Genomic DNA, 16262 nt, shown 5'->3' on the forward strand with positions numbered 1-16262 from the left:
TCAGAATCTCACGTCTGGCCTATCTTTCTTGCAGGATGCTACAACTGAGTCTGTCCTGGCTGGGACTGGGGCCCGTGGCTGTCTCTCCGTGGCAGCTTCTGCTGCTGCTTGGGGCTTCCTTGTTCCTGGCTCGAATTCTGACTTGGATCAGTGCCTTCTATGAGAACTACTGCCGTCTCCAATGCTTCCCTCAGCCCCCTTCACGGCACTGGTTTTGGGGTCACCTGAGCATGGTGAGTGTGGCAACAGGTAGGTCTGGTGTGTCAGGAAAGGCTCTTCTCAGGAACCTGGGAGTTGTGAGAGGGCCAGGGGCCAACACAGTGGAGAGACGAGGGAGGCCGAGCCAGTCTCTGTCTAGTCACATACCTGGCAGATCTACTCCTGGCCTCTCTGTCTACACCACCTTTTGAGGCTTTTTTCTTTTTTGCCCTTTCTTGTTTTCAGCTGACTTCGGATCCCGTTCTTATCAGAACTCATGTTTTGATGTCTCTTCCTGTCATTCGTTCAGTCCTGTTTTATGTTATTAGAGCCCTGACCCCCACCCCAGGACAGGTTGCAGAGAGCAGAGCTTCCCGCCCACCCCCATCCCCACATGTGCTATCTTCATTCTTCATTGTTGCATTTGAGGCTTTCTAGTGGAATAAATGGGGCATGCTCCTTTCTGTCTCTGTTGGCCTCAGGCTCTCTGTGCCTCTGGAGGGACAGGGACGCTGAACGGCAGAAGATGTGACCTCTCCTCTCCAATGCTTCAGACCCTGTCCTTCCTTCCTTCCTTCCTTTAAATGAGATTTATTTATTATATTTTATACACATGTATCTTGCCAACATCTATGCCTGTGCGCCTGTTACTCACAGAGGTCAGAAGAAGACACTGGATCCCCTGGAACTGGAGTTACAGGTGGTTGCGAGCCACCTCGTAGGTCCTAGAAATCAAAACCAGGTCCTCTCCAAGATCACCGAGTGCTCTTAACCTCTGAGCTATCTCTCTGGCCCCACCGGTCCCCTTCCTTTCTTATCTAGTTCTTCATCCTCAAATTGTGTCAGAGGGCTCCATTGTCCGAGTTAGGTCAAAGCTGAACGCTCTGTTTTTCTCTGTGGTGTTGAGATAAAACATGGACTGTCTCGTGCTCCCTTGGTAATGAAGGGTTCCACGACTAGGCCAGCCATTTTTCCTGTTTTTCTAGAGGGCACCACTGTGGCCTCTTCTTTAACGGCTACACATCCTGGAAAGGCTCCTTACTCATATCCAGTGCCCCTTGGTCCATGCCTTCCTTCCTCCAGAGCCACCTTTGACACTTCAGGGTCACCTGTAAGAGTACTACCTCTGGTGGCCTGGATTCAAGTGCTGCTTTCTCTCCACAGCCCTCTTTTCTTCCAGCTTCCCTGTTTGCCTTCTCTCCTCTCGTATCTCCTCAGGACCTCCTCCTTTTCTTTCTCCCAGTCCAGGAGCTCCCTTCCAATCCCTCTGTGTTAAGCAGAGATCCAAGAGAGCCACATATATCACACCGTTCTCTGACTAGAGTGGTGTGCAACCAGTAGGCTGGGGAGTCCAGCCATGACTCTCTGTATGCTGACGAGGTTGGGGACCCAGTAGCTACTCAGACCTCGAAGATGGGTGCCTCAGCTGTTCTGACCTGTTGCTGGAGGCCTAGAAGAACCATGGAGAGTTTATGATCTCTCATCAGAAGCTGGGTGCTAATGAAGAAGAGATGTACTCACCGTCAGGAAATGAAGGCCCGGGCCAAGCAGTAGGTCTGACTTCTTTGCATCTTGGTTACCTGCCAGAGGGCAATGCCCGTCCACAGGGAGGGTCTTCTCCTCTTCAGTTCATCCGTCCAGGAAACTCCCTCACAGATTCACGCAGACGAGTTTCTCATAGGTAATTCTAGATCCTGCCAAGTTGACAGTGAAGACCAACCACCTGAAACCCACCTGCTGTCAACCTGGCACTTATCTGTGTCTTTTGTGTCACGCTGAATCACCAAATACAGATAATAATAGAGCTTCAACCTCACCCAGCCTGATCACACACAGGACTACATGATTCTTTCTCCCAGAGTAGATGGCAAAGCCACTTGAAGAATGCCCAACTACTGATGTTATTTCAACCAATGTTCTGTTACATGGTAAACCAATAGGAGAAAAAGAAACCCAAATACCTCTGTGCTTGTGCACAAACATATCCTTAATTAAACAGAATAGAAACATTCATACAATAATTACAGTAATTCCTTCTGTAACTGATCTTATGGTCTTAGCTGGTATTCCTTTTTTAAAAGATTTATTTATTTATTTTATGTATGTGAAAATATTGTTGCTGTTTTCAGACACACCAGAAGAGGGCATCAGATCCCATTAAGGATGGTTGTGAGCCACCATGTGGTTGCTGGGATTTGAACTCAGGACCTCGGGAAGAGCAGTCAGTGCTCCTAACTGCTGAGCCATCTCTTCAGTCCTTAGCTTAGCTGGTATTCGTAACTGCTTTCCTCAACTACACATTCTGTATTTCTTCTACTCTCAGCAAACATCTCTTAAGGTCTTGGCTCTTTATCTAGAGGGATAACCTGACCTCATTCTTGAAGAACTATTATCAAATATGCCTGGATTGCATTGTTGGAGTTTCCTATTGACCTTAACCACACAACGTGATAACAACAGATGCCCACAAGATCTTCTGCACTCTATGTAGATGTAGTGTTTCCTCTCAACACCACAGAGGAAAACAGAGTGCTCAACCTTGACCTAATTCAGATAATGGCATCCTCTGACACAAAACCTTCCTTTTATTGTGGAGAAGCAACACACTCTTCCTTTGGGCATTTGGATCAGTTTCCCCTGATAACATGTCTCTTAGCCTGTTAATTCGAAGGAATAAGGAATCTAAAATGGCTCAAGGCAAGGCTTAACTTATCACCCAATGGAATATTTATTATATCCCTTGGCAGACGCAGCTTTCCATTTGGAACCAAGTCTTGTAAGTCAGCAGAACATAAGTTTGTGTGAACAAGAAAAAAACATTTTGCTAGCAGGCCCCTAGAGGTAATTAGGCATAGCACCATTGTTGTTTGTGGAATTCTTGCTTAATTTTGAACTGTAAATCCTGGTTATAGTAGAAACAGTGCCATTTATTATACACAGATTCAGAGCATATACAGCCTTCTGGAAAACTTGTCCAGCTGTCTGAGTTATTTCCACCTATTGGCACTGCAGATGTCCTCTTAAAAGGCCTTTCCACTCTTCTTTTAAGCCATCTGCTTCAGGATGGTGGGAATTGGTAAGACCTCTGAATTCCATGAGCACGAGCCCACTACCTCTCTTCAGTGGCTGTGAAATGAGTTCCTTCATTAGCAGCAAAAGTATGTGTGATGCCATGATGGTGGGTAAAGAAGTCTATAAATGAGTAGATGATAGTCCTGTCAGAAGCATTACATGCAGGAAGGGCAAATTTATAACTGGAATAAGTTTATTTTTCAGTAAGGAAAATCCTTTCCATGACGGGAGCAGTCTAAGATAGTCAGCCTGCCTCGGGTCACTGGCTGGTCTCCCTAGGGTGTCATATTTTGTCTCTGTTGGTGGCAGATTTGGCACTCAACGGTAGCCATAAGTAGATGAGTCTTGGTGAGTGTAAGCCTGTGATGTTGAGTCCATGTATAACTTCCATCCCTGCCACCTTCACCATGTTGGTTATAGACTCATTGGCCAATGGCAGGGATAGCTGGGAAAAGATATTAACTATAGTCCACAGTACAAGTACTCTATCTACTTGATTATCGAAGTCTACCTCTGCTGAGATAGACCTTTTTCTGAGTAGTTACATGAGACACTAGTATCTTCACATCCTTTGCCCATCTGGAGAGTTCTACCACATTTCTTTTCCCAAAATGTCATTCCAGTTTTTTTTTTAATCACACCCTTTTTAAGAACCCTGCCATGCAGCGAAATCATTTGGCCCAAGAAGCAGTTATATAATCGCAGGTTTGATCATCTCCTTTTCCAAGCTAAAACATAATTGTACATACTCGTGACGATTTTTCCTTCACTAGTGTTCTTTAGGGTTGTTGGAGAAAAGCTGTTAAGTTGCACCTGTCTTATTTTGGGCGGTGCCCGTATAGCATGTGGAAACATTTGTAAATGCCTAGGCTTCTGTTTAACAGATCATAGGGCATGCTTCATGATTCTGTAGGCGCATGCTTAGGAACAGAAGGTGTTATGACAGGAGGAGGAGCCACAGGCATTTTAGAATCTTTAGTAACTTGCTATGCTTTCATTACCTGTATTGGCTTGGCTCCATATTCACATACATATGTGTGTGCGTGTGTGTATATGTGTGTGTCTACATATACACACACGCACACACACATATTCAAGAGAAGCCACAAGTTCTGTAGGAGTGGTGTGCACCTTTTCACTAGGTACTCTGTTTCTGGGGCCTGCAGAAACTTGAGTTGGTGGTGAGGGTGGATCCCAGCTGCCATCAGAGATATCTTGCTTGTTGTCTCTTTCAGGGAAGGCCATTCTTGGTTTTGTAGACAACAACACAGTATTAACTTTTCCAGACAAAGGTGGAGAGGGAAATAGTTCAGGGAGTGGGGTTGGGTACACATTTGCTATTAAATGTGGGGAGACATCTTCCCCGGGTAAAACACAGCAGATTTTGAGAGTTCTGTGCTCTCATCTCTGTCTCGTCACAGGGTCTTACTCGGCACCAAACTGTGCCCTCCCATTAATGGTTGACACTCTTCGACCTGAAGTCACATTGTAAGTTAGTCAGTCTTATGACAAGGGCTAGTGTTTGGCTTTCAGCATCTTCAGGCCTATGGTTGCTCAAGATAGAATTCTCTCTTGGGACCAGGTGACAGTGGCTCATGTCTTCAGTCCCATTACTCAGGAGGCAGAGACAAGTGGATGTCTATGAGTTTGATGCTAGCCTGGTCTACAGAGTGCTACACAGTGCTTCACAAGAAAGACTACACAGAGAAACCCTGTCTCAAAAAACCAAACAAACAGACAAACAAACAACAACCCCTCCCCAAAAAAACTAAAACCAAAAAACCAAACCAAAACAAGAACCACAAGAACAAGAACACAAGCAACAGATTCTCTCCTAGGACGCACTTACAAACATTTAGATGATCTGTGTAGAACTGGAGCTGGGAAGTTAAACTCATTTTATTTTATTTATTTATTTTTTTTTTTGTATTTGGTTTTTTTTGAGACAGGGTTTCTCTGTGTAGCCCTGACTGTCCTGGAACTCACTCTGTAGACCAGGCTGGCCTCAAACTCAGAAATCTGCCTGCCTCTGCCTCCCAGAGTGCTGGGATTACAGGTGTGCACCACCACCGCCCGGCTCATTTTGTTTTCATTTGCTGTTTTATCCAGAAACATTGAACACAGCCAGCCAGCATCATTAACATTTCCCAGAAATGTTAAGAAGTTTTATGCAGAGTCATTACCTCCCTAGGTCCTCACAGTGGGCAAATCAGGAATATCAAGTGCATTTATCTTGCATAGTTCTTTAAGCAGGTCACACCATGGTTTAGCACTGCTTTCTGGACCACCAAGCCTTCAACAATGGTAGTAATTATTTTCTGCCTCTGTGATGAAACACCATGACCAAAAGCAATTAGGAAAGTTCCAGAGGGATCGAGTCCCTCATAGTGGGGAAGGCGTGATAGGAGGGGCCGGGAGCAGAAATCTCACATTCCATCCAGAACTAGAAAGGTGAGGGAGAGGGGGAGGGGAGGGGAGGGGAAGGGGAAGAATGAGGAGAGGGAGAAGGAGGGGGAGGGGGAGAGAGAGGAGAAGGAGAGGGGGAGAGGGACAGGGAGGGAGAAGAGGGAGGGGAAGAGGGGGGAGGGGGAGGAGAGGGAGGGAGGAGAGGAAGGGGGAGGGAAGGGAGAGAAATGGAGAGGGAGAGGGAGAAATAGGAAGTAGAAAAAGTAATAAAACCTGCCCTGGAGATGTATTTCCTTCTGCAAGGTTTCATCTCCTTAAGAGTCCATAATGTCCCCAAACAGCATCACCTACTGGTGATCTAGTGTTCCAATAAATGAACTTCTATGAGATATTTCTCATTAAAACCACTACAGCAGTTTTAGGTTTCATGGATTGCAGAGTTAGTGGTGGATTCCCATAACCCACCAGACAGAAGTATCCTTATAATTCTCTTTCTTTGGAACTGCTCCAGGCAGCACAATTTGTATCAGTTGAGGTTCTCTTCAGGTACAGACTCAATACAAAGTATTTACATTCTAAAAGGAACTTACTGGGATGACTCTTAAGTAGTAGTAGGTCAACGGTGGTTGGTGGTTGTCTGTAAACCAGGTGGAGAGTCACAGTTCACAAATATGCATGCCTCACCTTCTAAATCTACTGATGAAGGCTTTGAAGATGCAGGGAAACTTGCTGTTCTTCAGTAAAGACTGAAGGTCAAAGAAGCTGCAGTCCAATGTTAAGGAAGGGTAGACACAGTCACCAGCAAGGCAGTTAAGTCATTTTTCTGCTCTTTGGACCTTTTCACATCTTGGGCGCTTGACAGAAAGTGCTTCCCTCTCTGAGGGACACTGTCTTCTCAGGTAATTCTTCCTGGAAACAAACACTTCCACAGACTCATCCAGGGCTACAACTCTTAGTTAACTCCATGTTCTGCCAAACTCGAACATCAATCAAGGAGCCATCTCAGTCTCTTGAGCACAGGTAGCTTAGACTCAGTCTAAAGTTCCTGCCAATTGGATTTTCCTTGATGGTCATTCGGAAGACTTTGGACTTGGATGAACCCAACCATCCCTGTTTTCGATGACTTGGTCACAGTGATGATGGACTGTTTGGTGTCATGTATGTGATGTAAGCCCTGCCCACCCATGCCCAGCATCCCTCTTCTGTGCTAAGCCTCCAGCCTGCTCATGTTTCCATAGCCTCATGGACATCTTTATCCATCGACCCCCTCGCTGCCTGCCCCTCGTTTCTGTCACCCTTGGATCTGATCTCTGCTGTTCTTCCTCTGTCATCCTCTCCAGAGTCTCTTTATTGTTCTAGGATGATACTTTTACTGATCGCCCCTGATTTCTCTGTGGTCACTCTATTTACTTCTAGGTCCTCCTTCCCTGAACTTTCTATATTGGATTGTCTGCTGTCTTCCCCACTCTTCTTCTCTCTTTCCCAAGGCTTTTTCCTTACATGAGGATCCGCCTCCTAAACTGGCCATCTGTTCCCTCTTAATCACACTTGTCTTCACATGTGGGGACAACACTGTAGGTGTCTTGAAGCATCCTTTGCTTCAAAGCTTTGGAGAAACTTGACCAATGATGGGGTAAAATTCCCTGAGTCCACACTGAATTTACATGAGTGGTAAGGAGACAGGAGGGCAGATATCAGAAGAACTGTGTCTTAGTCAGGGTTTCTATTCCTGTACAAACATCATGACCAAAAAGCAAGTTGGGGAGAAAAGGGTTTATTGAACTTACCCTTCCATGCTGCTGTTGATCACCAAAGGAAGTCAGGACTGGAACTCAAGCAGGTCAGGAAGCAGAAGCTGATGCAGACACCATGGAGGGATGTTTCTTACTGGCTTGCTTCCCCTGGCTTGCTCAGCCTGCTTTCTTATAGAACCCAGGACTACCAGCCCAGGGATGGCACCACCCACAAGGGGCCCTCCCCCCTTGATCCCTAATTGAGAAAATGCCCCACAGCTGGATCTCATGGAGGCACTTCCCCCAACTGAAGCTCCTTTCTCTGTGATAACTCCAGCCTGTGTCAAGTTGACACACAAAACCAACCAGTACAAACTGGATACAATGTATCTGATAAAGACACTAAAGAGGTGAACAGAGGGAGAGGTCAGAGGAAGAGAGGGAGAGCAAGAGAGATAGGGCAGAGAATGATAGACAGAAACAAATGGAACAGATAATTGGTGGTAAAATAGATACATAGATATACTCACACATTTATTTAATATCTAATATATTTTACCTGTATCATTATCTATTATGTATCCCTGTGCAATTTACTTACCTATTAAGTATCACATTTATAGATCATTTGTGTATTCATATTTGTCCATCAACCAATTATCTACCCATCCATCCATTCCATCCATCCGTCCATCCATCCATCCAGGAAATAGAGGTTGGAGAGATGGCTCAGTGGTTAAGAGCACTTGTTGCTCTTTCAAAGAACCTGGCTACAGTACCTAGCACCCACATCAGGCAACTGACAACTACCTGGAACTGCACTTCCAGGGGATGCAACACCTTCTCCTGCCTTCCATAACCATCTGCATAAAATATGTAGGCACACACATATACAAATAATAAATCAACAAATATTAAAAAACAGATTGGAGACTAGGCTTCAGAGAGATATGTAAATAGATACATAAATATAAAAAGTGATGTGCACAGTTTAATCCACGTTGATTTAGCAAGAGCCATGCATGAATGAGTCAGTTAGAAGAGTTCGGGTGGTATGGGGTTGATTGGGAAGAGAGTGGGAGCCTCTGAGGCACCCTCTCAGCATGCACCTCAACCTTTCCCATCTCCAGGTCAAGAACAATGAGGAAGGCCTGCAGTTGTTGACTGACATGAGCCATCAACTCCCTGGTGTCCATCTCTGTTGGGTTGGGCCCGTCTACCCTATCCTGAGGCTTATTCACCCCAAGTTTATTGGCCCCATACTCCAGGCCCCAGGTATTTCTCCAAGGATCCCTGTCTGTTTCCTTCCTTTTCTCCTAGCGCTTCCTATTCCTGCACAGGTCAGGCTGTTCAGGGGAGGATGGAGTCTAATAGAAGCCGCTGCCACTAGCTCGACTGACCTGGACAGAGGTTTGGATTTCTCTAGGACAGGGGTCTGTTCAGTTGTGAATGATGAGAACTCAACCCAGTGTGGTCTTAGCAAAGAAAGAAAATCTACTGGTGTGGGCTGTATCTCTGTGGGGAGGCATTTGTCTGCCCCATACAAGGCCTTAGGCTGCATTTCTAGGCACTGAAAAACAATAAAGAAATCTTTAGGCAGAAAAATCCAGGGAGAATATTCTTCAAGCACAGCTGGATTCAGGTCTGAAAATGCTGCTGGAGCCATTCTCTCTCATTTCCTTCCTCTCCTGGGCTGGCTTCCCTCTCATGTGGGGAAATTTTCCCCATAGATCCAGGAAGAGTTTTTTTACCTTTGCTTCACTTGGGCGATAGGACAGATTCTTCATCCACCGCTGTGACTTGATTGTCTCATAATATTTTATACACAAAATGACAAGTAACCAGTACATCAAGTCAGAGTGCAGTCTTAAACAGAAGCCGAGTAAAAATGGACATGTGTGTCTTCATAGCTCGTTCTTAAATGGAAACAAAAGGTTAGAAGATGAAAGTCACTTGTGTACTTAAAGTACAATATTTATTTTTTGGTCCTTGGCAAACAGATCAAGTAATGAACTAGAATAAAAATGTGGCATCTGTTGGGTGTAGTGAGCCCTCCCTTAAGTCTAGCAATATAGAGACAGAGGCAGAGGCAGAGGCAGGCAGATCTCTGCTCTACAAATTTATTTCCTTCATAAGTAAACAAATAAACAAGCAAACCAATGTTATGACTATTGTGTCACGGGATTCAGAATATAGCATGGCCAAACATTATTACCATCATTCATCATTTTTGTGGAGGTCATTCGCATAATCAGATCCATTTATCGGAACATATTTCTCAAGCGATTGTTACCAGGAGTGGAGGTCATGACGTCTGTTCTATCAGAGTTCTGAAGTAGACCAGATAGACCAGAACGGAACAGAACAGAAAGTTTAGAGTTCAGGAAACTGATGCCAAAAGAGGCACTCGACACACCAGGGACTCCACCCATCTTGGTTCAGTGTCCTACTGCTTCTGCTCCTTCTCAGGACTCTGAGCTGGAAAATGACTTAGGAAGGAGAGAGGGTGAGTACTTCAGAGGATCTGATGGGTCAGCTGTGTCTGGTTGGTTCTGAAGCTGCTTGATGGCTGGAGGGGGGCAGTGGTAGCACTTCCAGGGGACCACATGGGGGTAGCAACCTGTGGTCTCTGAGGAAGGGGAAGCCCTTAACTCTAAATACTTAATGCTTAGCATGGCATAAAGGAGGATACATGGGAATTTTTGGGTATGTCTAGGTCACACTTGAGGTGAGTGGGTCATATTTAAATCCTATCTGGGCTATCTGAAGGGCACAATTAGATCATATCAGACTGTTGTATGCCCAAGTCAGATCATGTTGTACTGAAAGACCCCCCAGAGAGGGGAGACCCTCACTCAAATTGCGGGATAACGCGACCCCCAAGAACTCACGAAAAACTGTCCTTGCTGCAATCACACAGGGTTTATTCAGGAAACCAGTGCACTGGGGTCGAGTTCATATCCCACACTGGGGTAGAGGAGTTCGACCCCTGAGCAACTGAAATCAGGGGTAATTAAAGGGGAACATCACAAGGTAAGGGGTGGAGGGAAAAACATGCACAGGATGGGGAAGTACAGGATGGGGAAGTAAAGGATGGGGAAGTACAGGATGGGGAAGTACAGAATGGGGAAGTGCAGGATGGGGAAGTACAGAATGGGGAAGTGCAGGATGGGGAAGTACAGAATGGGGAAGTACAGAATGGGGAAGTGCAGGATGGGGAAGTACAGAATGGGGAAGTACAGGATGGGAAAGTACAGAATGGGGAAGTACAGAATGGGGAAGTGCAGGATGGGGAAGTACAGGATGGGGAAGTGCAGGATGGGGAAGTACAGGATGGGGAAGTGCAGGATGGGGAAGTACAGAATGGGAAGTACAGGATGGGGAAGTACAGGATGGGGAAGTACAGGATGGGGAAGTGCAGGATGGGGAAGTACAGGATGGGGAAGTACAGAATGGGAAGTACAGGATGGGGAAGTACAGGATGAGGAAGTACAGGATGGGGAAGTACAGGATGGGGAAGTGCAGGATGGGGAAGTACAGGATGGGGAAGTACAGGATGGGGAAGTACAGGATGGGGAAGTGCAGGATGGGGAAGTACAGGATGGGGAAGTACAGGATGGGGAAGTGCAGGATGGGGAAGTACAGGATGGGAAGTACAGGATGAGGAAGTACAGGATGGGGAGTACAGGATGGGGAAGTACAGGATGGGGAAGTACAGGATGGGGAAGTGCAGGATGGGGAAGTGCAGGATGGGGAAGTACAGGATGGGAAGTACAGGATGGGGAAGTGTGGGATGGGAAGTGCAGGATGGGGAAGTACAGGATGGGGAAGTACAGGATAGGGAAGTGCAGGATGGGGAAGTACAGAATGGGAAGTACAGGATGGGGAAGTCCAGGATGGGGAAGTACAGGATGGGGAAATACAGTATGGGGAAGTACAGAATGGGGAAGTACAGGATAGGGAAGTGCAGGATGGGAAAGTGCAGGATAGGGAAGTACAGGATGGGGAAGTGCAGGATGGGGAAGTACAGGATGGGAAGTACAGGATGGGGAAGTACAGAATGGGGAAGTACAGGATGGGGAAGTACAGGATGAGGAAGTACAGAATGGGAAGTACAGGATGGGGAAGTACAGAATGGGGAAATGCAGGATGGGGAAGTGCAGGATGGGGAAGTACAGGATGGAGAAGTGCAGGATGAGGAAGTACAGAATGGGAAGTACAGGATGGGGAAGTACAGGATGGGGAAGTGCAGGATGGGGAAGTGCAGGATGAGGAAGTACAGGATGGGGAAGTACAGGATGAGGAAGTACAGAATGGGAAGTACAGGATGGGGAAGTACAGGATGGGGAAGTGCAGGATGGGGAAGTACAGGATGGGGAAGTGCAGGATGAGGAAGTACAGGATGGGGAAGTGCAGGATGAGGAAGTACAGGATGGGGAAGTACAGGATGGGGAAGTACAGGATGAGGAAGCACAGGATGGGGAAGTACAGGATGGCTCAAATTTTGCAGGTTACCTAGTTCCTGTAGCAGGATGTTCTAGCCCTGGGGCCAGGCTAATTCCCAGAACTAAGGGTCCAGTCAGGTGGGGCTTAGCCAAACATGCAGTTCCAACTCTATTTCTGTCTCAGGGTCTAAGTTCGCTGGGGTCTAATATTCTCATGAGGGGCTTAGGTCTTTCAGTATCATCTCAGGGAAGATCATATATGTTGTGTTCATAACTGTGTCCATATTGTGTGTGCAGAGCATGTCAGGACATGTCAGGGAGTTGGAATAGACGGTGGGTCCCAGTTCTCCCTTACAGGTCTTCTTTAGGATGTGACATTTAGATGCGGAAGACGTGACGGGCCATGGAGCAGCCATGGGAAGGCTTGCTGAGGCATGTCTGCTCTGTCAGGCTGATCTTTGCTCTCCTCGCTGCTGTAGCCTGGTCTGGTCCTGCCTCACCTCCTTCCTCTTCTCTTCTTCCCTTCCTACCTTGTTGTGCTTGGAGTGGAAGTGCGAAACCCTGGTTTGGGCCTGGGGCTCTCCACCCAATCCTGAAGTTCACCTTTAACCTCTCCATGACCCCTGATTGTCCTTCCTCTTGGCAGCTGCAGTGGCGCCCAAGGAAATGATTTTCTATGGCTTCCTGAAGCCCTGGCTGGGTGAGTACCAAGGTCAGGGGCAGGAGATACCCTTTTGGGCCAGGGGAAGGTGCCACCCATGCCCACCACCATTACTGCTCTTCCAGGGGACGGGCTCCTGGTGAGTGCTGGGGAGAAGTGGAGCCGCCAACGCCGCCTGCTCACACCCGCCTTCCACTTTGACATCCTGAAGCCCTATGTGAAAAATTTTAATAAGAGCGTGAACATCATGCATGTGAGTTTGGGTGTATATTTCTTTTTAACATTAAAATTATATGTAAAATATAAAATTCCGTGTGTGTGTGTGTGTGTGTGTGTGTGTGTCTGTCTGTCTGTCTGTCTATATATATTTGAGATAGTTTTTTTTTTCTTTTTTGAGGCAGGGTTTCTCTGTGTAACCCTGGCTGTCCTGGAACTCACTCTGTAGACCAGGTTAGCCTCAAACTCATAGAGATTTGTCTGCCTCTTCCTTCTGAGTGCTAGGATTAAAGGCATTTGCCACCTGGATATGTATTTGTTGTCTGTATATGGGAGTTTTGCCTGCGTGTGTGACTATATTTAGTCATACCACCTGGCTCCCCTCCCCTTCTTGTTGTAGTTGTTGTATGTGTATTGGAGTTGTGCCTGCATATATGACTATGTGCTTGTAGAATCCAGTAGAGGGCATTGGCTCTCCTGTAACTGGAGTTAAAGACAGTCGTGAGCCACTATGTGAGTAAAGCCCGGATCCTCTGTAAGAGCATGTACAAGGCTCTCACATATGCCGCCCTTACAGCCCCACATGGGGTGATTTCTGTAGCCCATTACCATTTATTGAGTACCCACTATGAAACAGAAATACTGTGCCAGTTCCACGAGCTACGTTGTCTGTTGTAATTTCCACACTGCCGAGAGGTAGAAATGGCTATGGAAGTTAGATTATGGATGATGAAGCTGGGGACGGCAGAGGTCAGGGAGCTCATCCAGGCTTGCCAGCGATAGAGCGATAGAGCGTGTGAGGGGAGGAGCAGCCACGGAAGTGTGGCTTACGGGGCAGCAGACGAGGTCAAGGGACGACGTTGCAGGATACTTGATCCCCAAGATGGTGAGCCGGAAAAACCTTGTTGTGGTGTGTTTAGCCCTAGCACATACTTTTTATCCAAGAGATTTCAGTTCACTGTGAACAGTAGTTGTGGGCTGGCCCAACCGTAGCATACACCTTTAACCCCGGAGCTTTCTGTAAACAAGAGATAAATAAAGTTGAGGACAGGTCAATAGGAGGAGCAATCAATCCTGGAGAGAGAGTGGACCCAAGGAAGTAGAAAGGAGGGGCATTGATAGACCGATGCTTGACACAATGTGAGGAAGTTTTGTTTTCCCTTCCGGGATGGAGGACGCTCAGCTGGGTGCTTTCTCTGCCTGGCTCCTGAATCTTCATTGGTAAAACTGAATGGCTGGGATTTTTGATTTTAGACCAAATGAATTGTTGCTGAAGGTTTACCAAGTGGGAACTAGGAGAGAACATGTGCTGGCTGAAGAGCACACGGAAGTTAGACTTGAACTCAAAGTTTCTGACTCCCAGACTTATATCTTCTTCCACCTAAGTCTGGCCTATTCTGGAAGGCCTGAGGCAGAGGCCCCAGTGGGGTTTGTATGTGTATTGTGGTGTGTGTGTGTGTGTGTATGTGTGAATGTGTATGTATGTATGTATGTATGTATGTATGCATGTATGTATGTATATGTGTGAGTGTGTATATGTGTGTATGTGTGAGTGTGTGTGTATGTATGTATGTATATGTGTGAGTGTATATGTGTGTATGTGTGAGTGTGTGTGTATGTATGTATGTATATGTGTGAGTGTGTATATGTGTGTATGTGTGAGTGTGTGTGTATGAGTATGGTGTGTGTATGTGTGAGTATGTATATATGTATGTATGTGTGTATGTGTGAGTGTGTGTGTAAGTGTATGGTGTGTGTATGTGTGAGTATGTATGTGTGTGTGTGAGTGTATGTATGTGTAAGAGTGTGTGTGTGTGTATGTGAATGGTGTGTGTATGTATGAGTATGTATGTGTGTGTATGTGTGAGTGTGTATGTATGTATGGTGTGTGTATGTATGAGTATGTATGTGTGTGTGAGTGTATGTGTGTGTAAGAGTGTGTGTGTGTGTCTACCCTGGTGTTGGGGTTGACCAGGCACTCAGGAGCCAAGGTCTAGTTCTTCCTCCTTTTCTGGCCAGGCCAAGTGGCAGCATCTGACCACCAAGGGCACTGCCCGTCTGGACATGTTTGAACACATCAGCCTTATGACCTTGGACAGTCTGCAGAAATGTGTCTTCAGCTTTGACAGCAACTGTCAGGAGTGAGTCCCAGTCTTTGCCTTTGGCAGCTCATTTATCGAGATAGTGGGCCTAGTTTATAGAGCTCACGTCAGGGGGTGTGGAGGAAAGAAGACAGGTGACAAGTGCTGTAGCAGGGGCTGGGGCCTTTGAGTCGTATCAGCTAGATTAGCAGACTGCCGGTCACGTGATTTCCCAGAAGCCAACTCTCTCTCTCTGGGAAACAGAAGTTTAACTGGCTTTATCATGATGTCTTTGTTTCTATGGAGTTTGAGTAGGCCCGAGCCTGATTTGGGTAAGGAGCAGCCCCACTCCTGCTGTGCTCTCTGAGAGATGTCTGGGGTATGGGCAACACTCTGCATGCACACACACACACACACACACACACACACACACACACAAGTGTACCATTATATGTTCTTCAGGCAAGTACATGAACATGTACATATAAGAAACACACACACACACACACAATCTACTCATACTGGAAAAGGTATGATTTATTTAATCTAAGCTGATAACCAAAATTAGTAATCATAGGGAATTAAAAGTGCCTCACTCTTTCTCTCTCTAACATGGAGTCAAAGAGTGCCCCACCCCCATTGCCTTTCTGTATTAGTTAAGTTTCTGCTGCAGTGATAAAACACTATGATCTTATAGCCGGAGCGGTAATCCAGGATTACAGTTCTAAAGGGGAAATCCATAATGGCGTGGAGGGCGTGGTAACTGCTGCCTGGGGCTGGAAGCTACCTGACCACATTTCAGCTGCACCCACAAAGCAGAGGGCTATACCTTCTCAAAGTCCACTCCTCCACCAAGGCTCCCATCCTAAAAGCTCTATAAGCTCCCCAAAAGGGTCAAAAACTGGGGACCAAATGTTTCAATTCATGAGCCTCTATGATGCACTTCTCAAACTATCTTTCTTCCTCTCTCCCTCCCTCCCTTCCTTTGTTCCTTTCTTCTTCCCTCCCTCCCTCCCTCCCTCCCTCCCTCCCTCCCTCCCTCCCTCCCTCCCTTCCTTCCTTCCTTCCTTCCTTCCTTTTCTCCTTTATTCCTTAATGGTATTTTACTATGTTGTCTAGTCTAGTTTGGAACTGAGTAGGCTGGACTGGAACTCGTGACCCTTCTGCCTCTCTTGTCCAAGTGTTAGGACCGCAGTCACAAGTCACCATGTCCAGCTAGTGGACAGAACTTAAGAATGTTGTATACCTAGCAAGAATGGCGTGGAGTCCATTCTCAGTTTTCCAACTGGAAGTCAGAGTCACAGCTGAGATTTGGACAACTGACCCAGTAGTGGAGTGTCATGGAGTCACAGGATACGAAGGACCTGAAGAGGAAGATAGGAACTTGATACAGAAAACAGGACAGAGTTGTAAGAAATCAGGAAAGAAAGGATGGAAAGGGGGATAGGAC

At 46.5% G+C, this 16262-nt stretch overlaps 1 protein-coding gene across 4 annotated transcripts in view; it reads left to right on the top strand.

The window, feature by feature from the left end:
- LOC127670386 (cytochrome P450 4F4) overlaps window positions 1–16262 on the top strand; it is a 93775-nt gene that overhangs the window by 513 nt on the left and 77000 nt on the right. For 2 of the 4 annotated variants that reach the window (XM_052164723.1, XM_052164719.1), the window contains exons 2-6: window positions 35–233; window positions 8540–8684; window positions 12501–12554; window positions 12641–12768; window positions 14751–14872. In XM_052164723.1, the coding sequence (XP_052020683.1) occupies window positions 36–233; window positions 8540–8684; window positions 12501–12554; window positions 12641–12768; window positions 14751–14872 (647 nt within the window). In that variant the 5' untranslated portion in view covers window position 35. Of the gene's footprint in view, window positions 1–34; window positions 250–8539; window positions 8685–12500; window positions 12555–12640; window positions 12769–14750; window positions 14873–16262 lie in introns of those variants that run through there. The other 2 variants (XM_052164724.1, XM_052164725.1) reach the window with 2 other exon arrangements.

This window comes from Apodemus sylvaticus, chromosome 20 (genome assembly GCF_947179515.1).
Source record: "Apodemus sylvaticus chromosome 20, mApoSyl1.1, whole genome shotgun sequence".
In the NCBI taxonomy this organism is placed as follows: Eukaryota; Metazoa; Chordata; class Mammalia; order Rodentia; family Muridae; genus Apodemus; species Apodemus sylvaticus.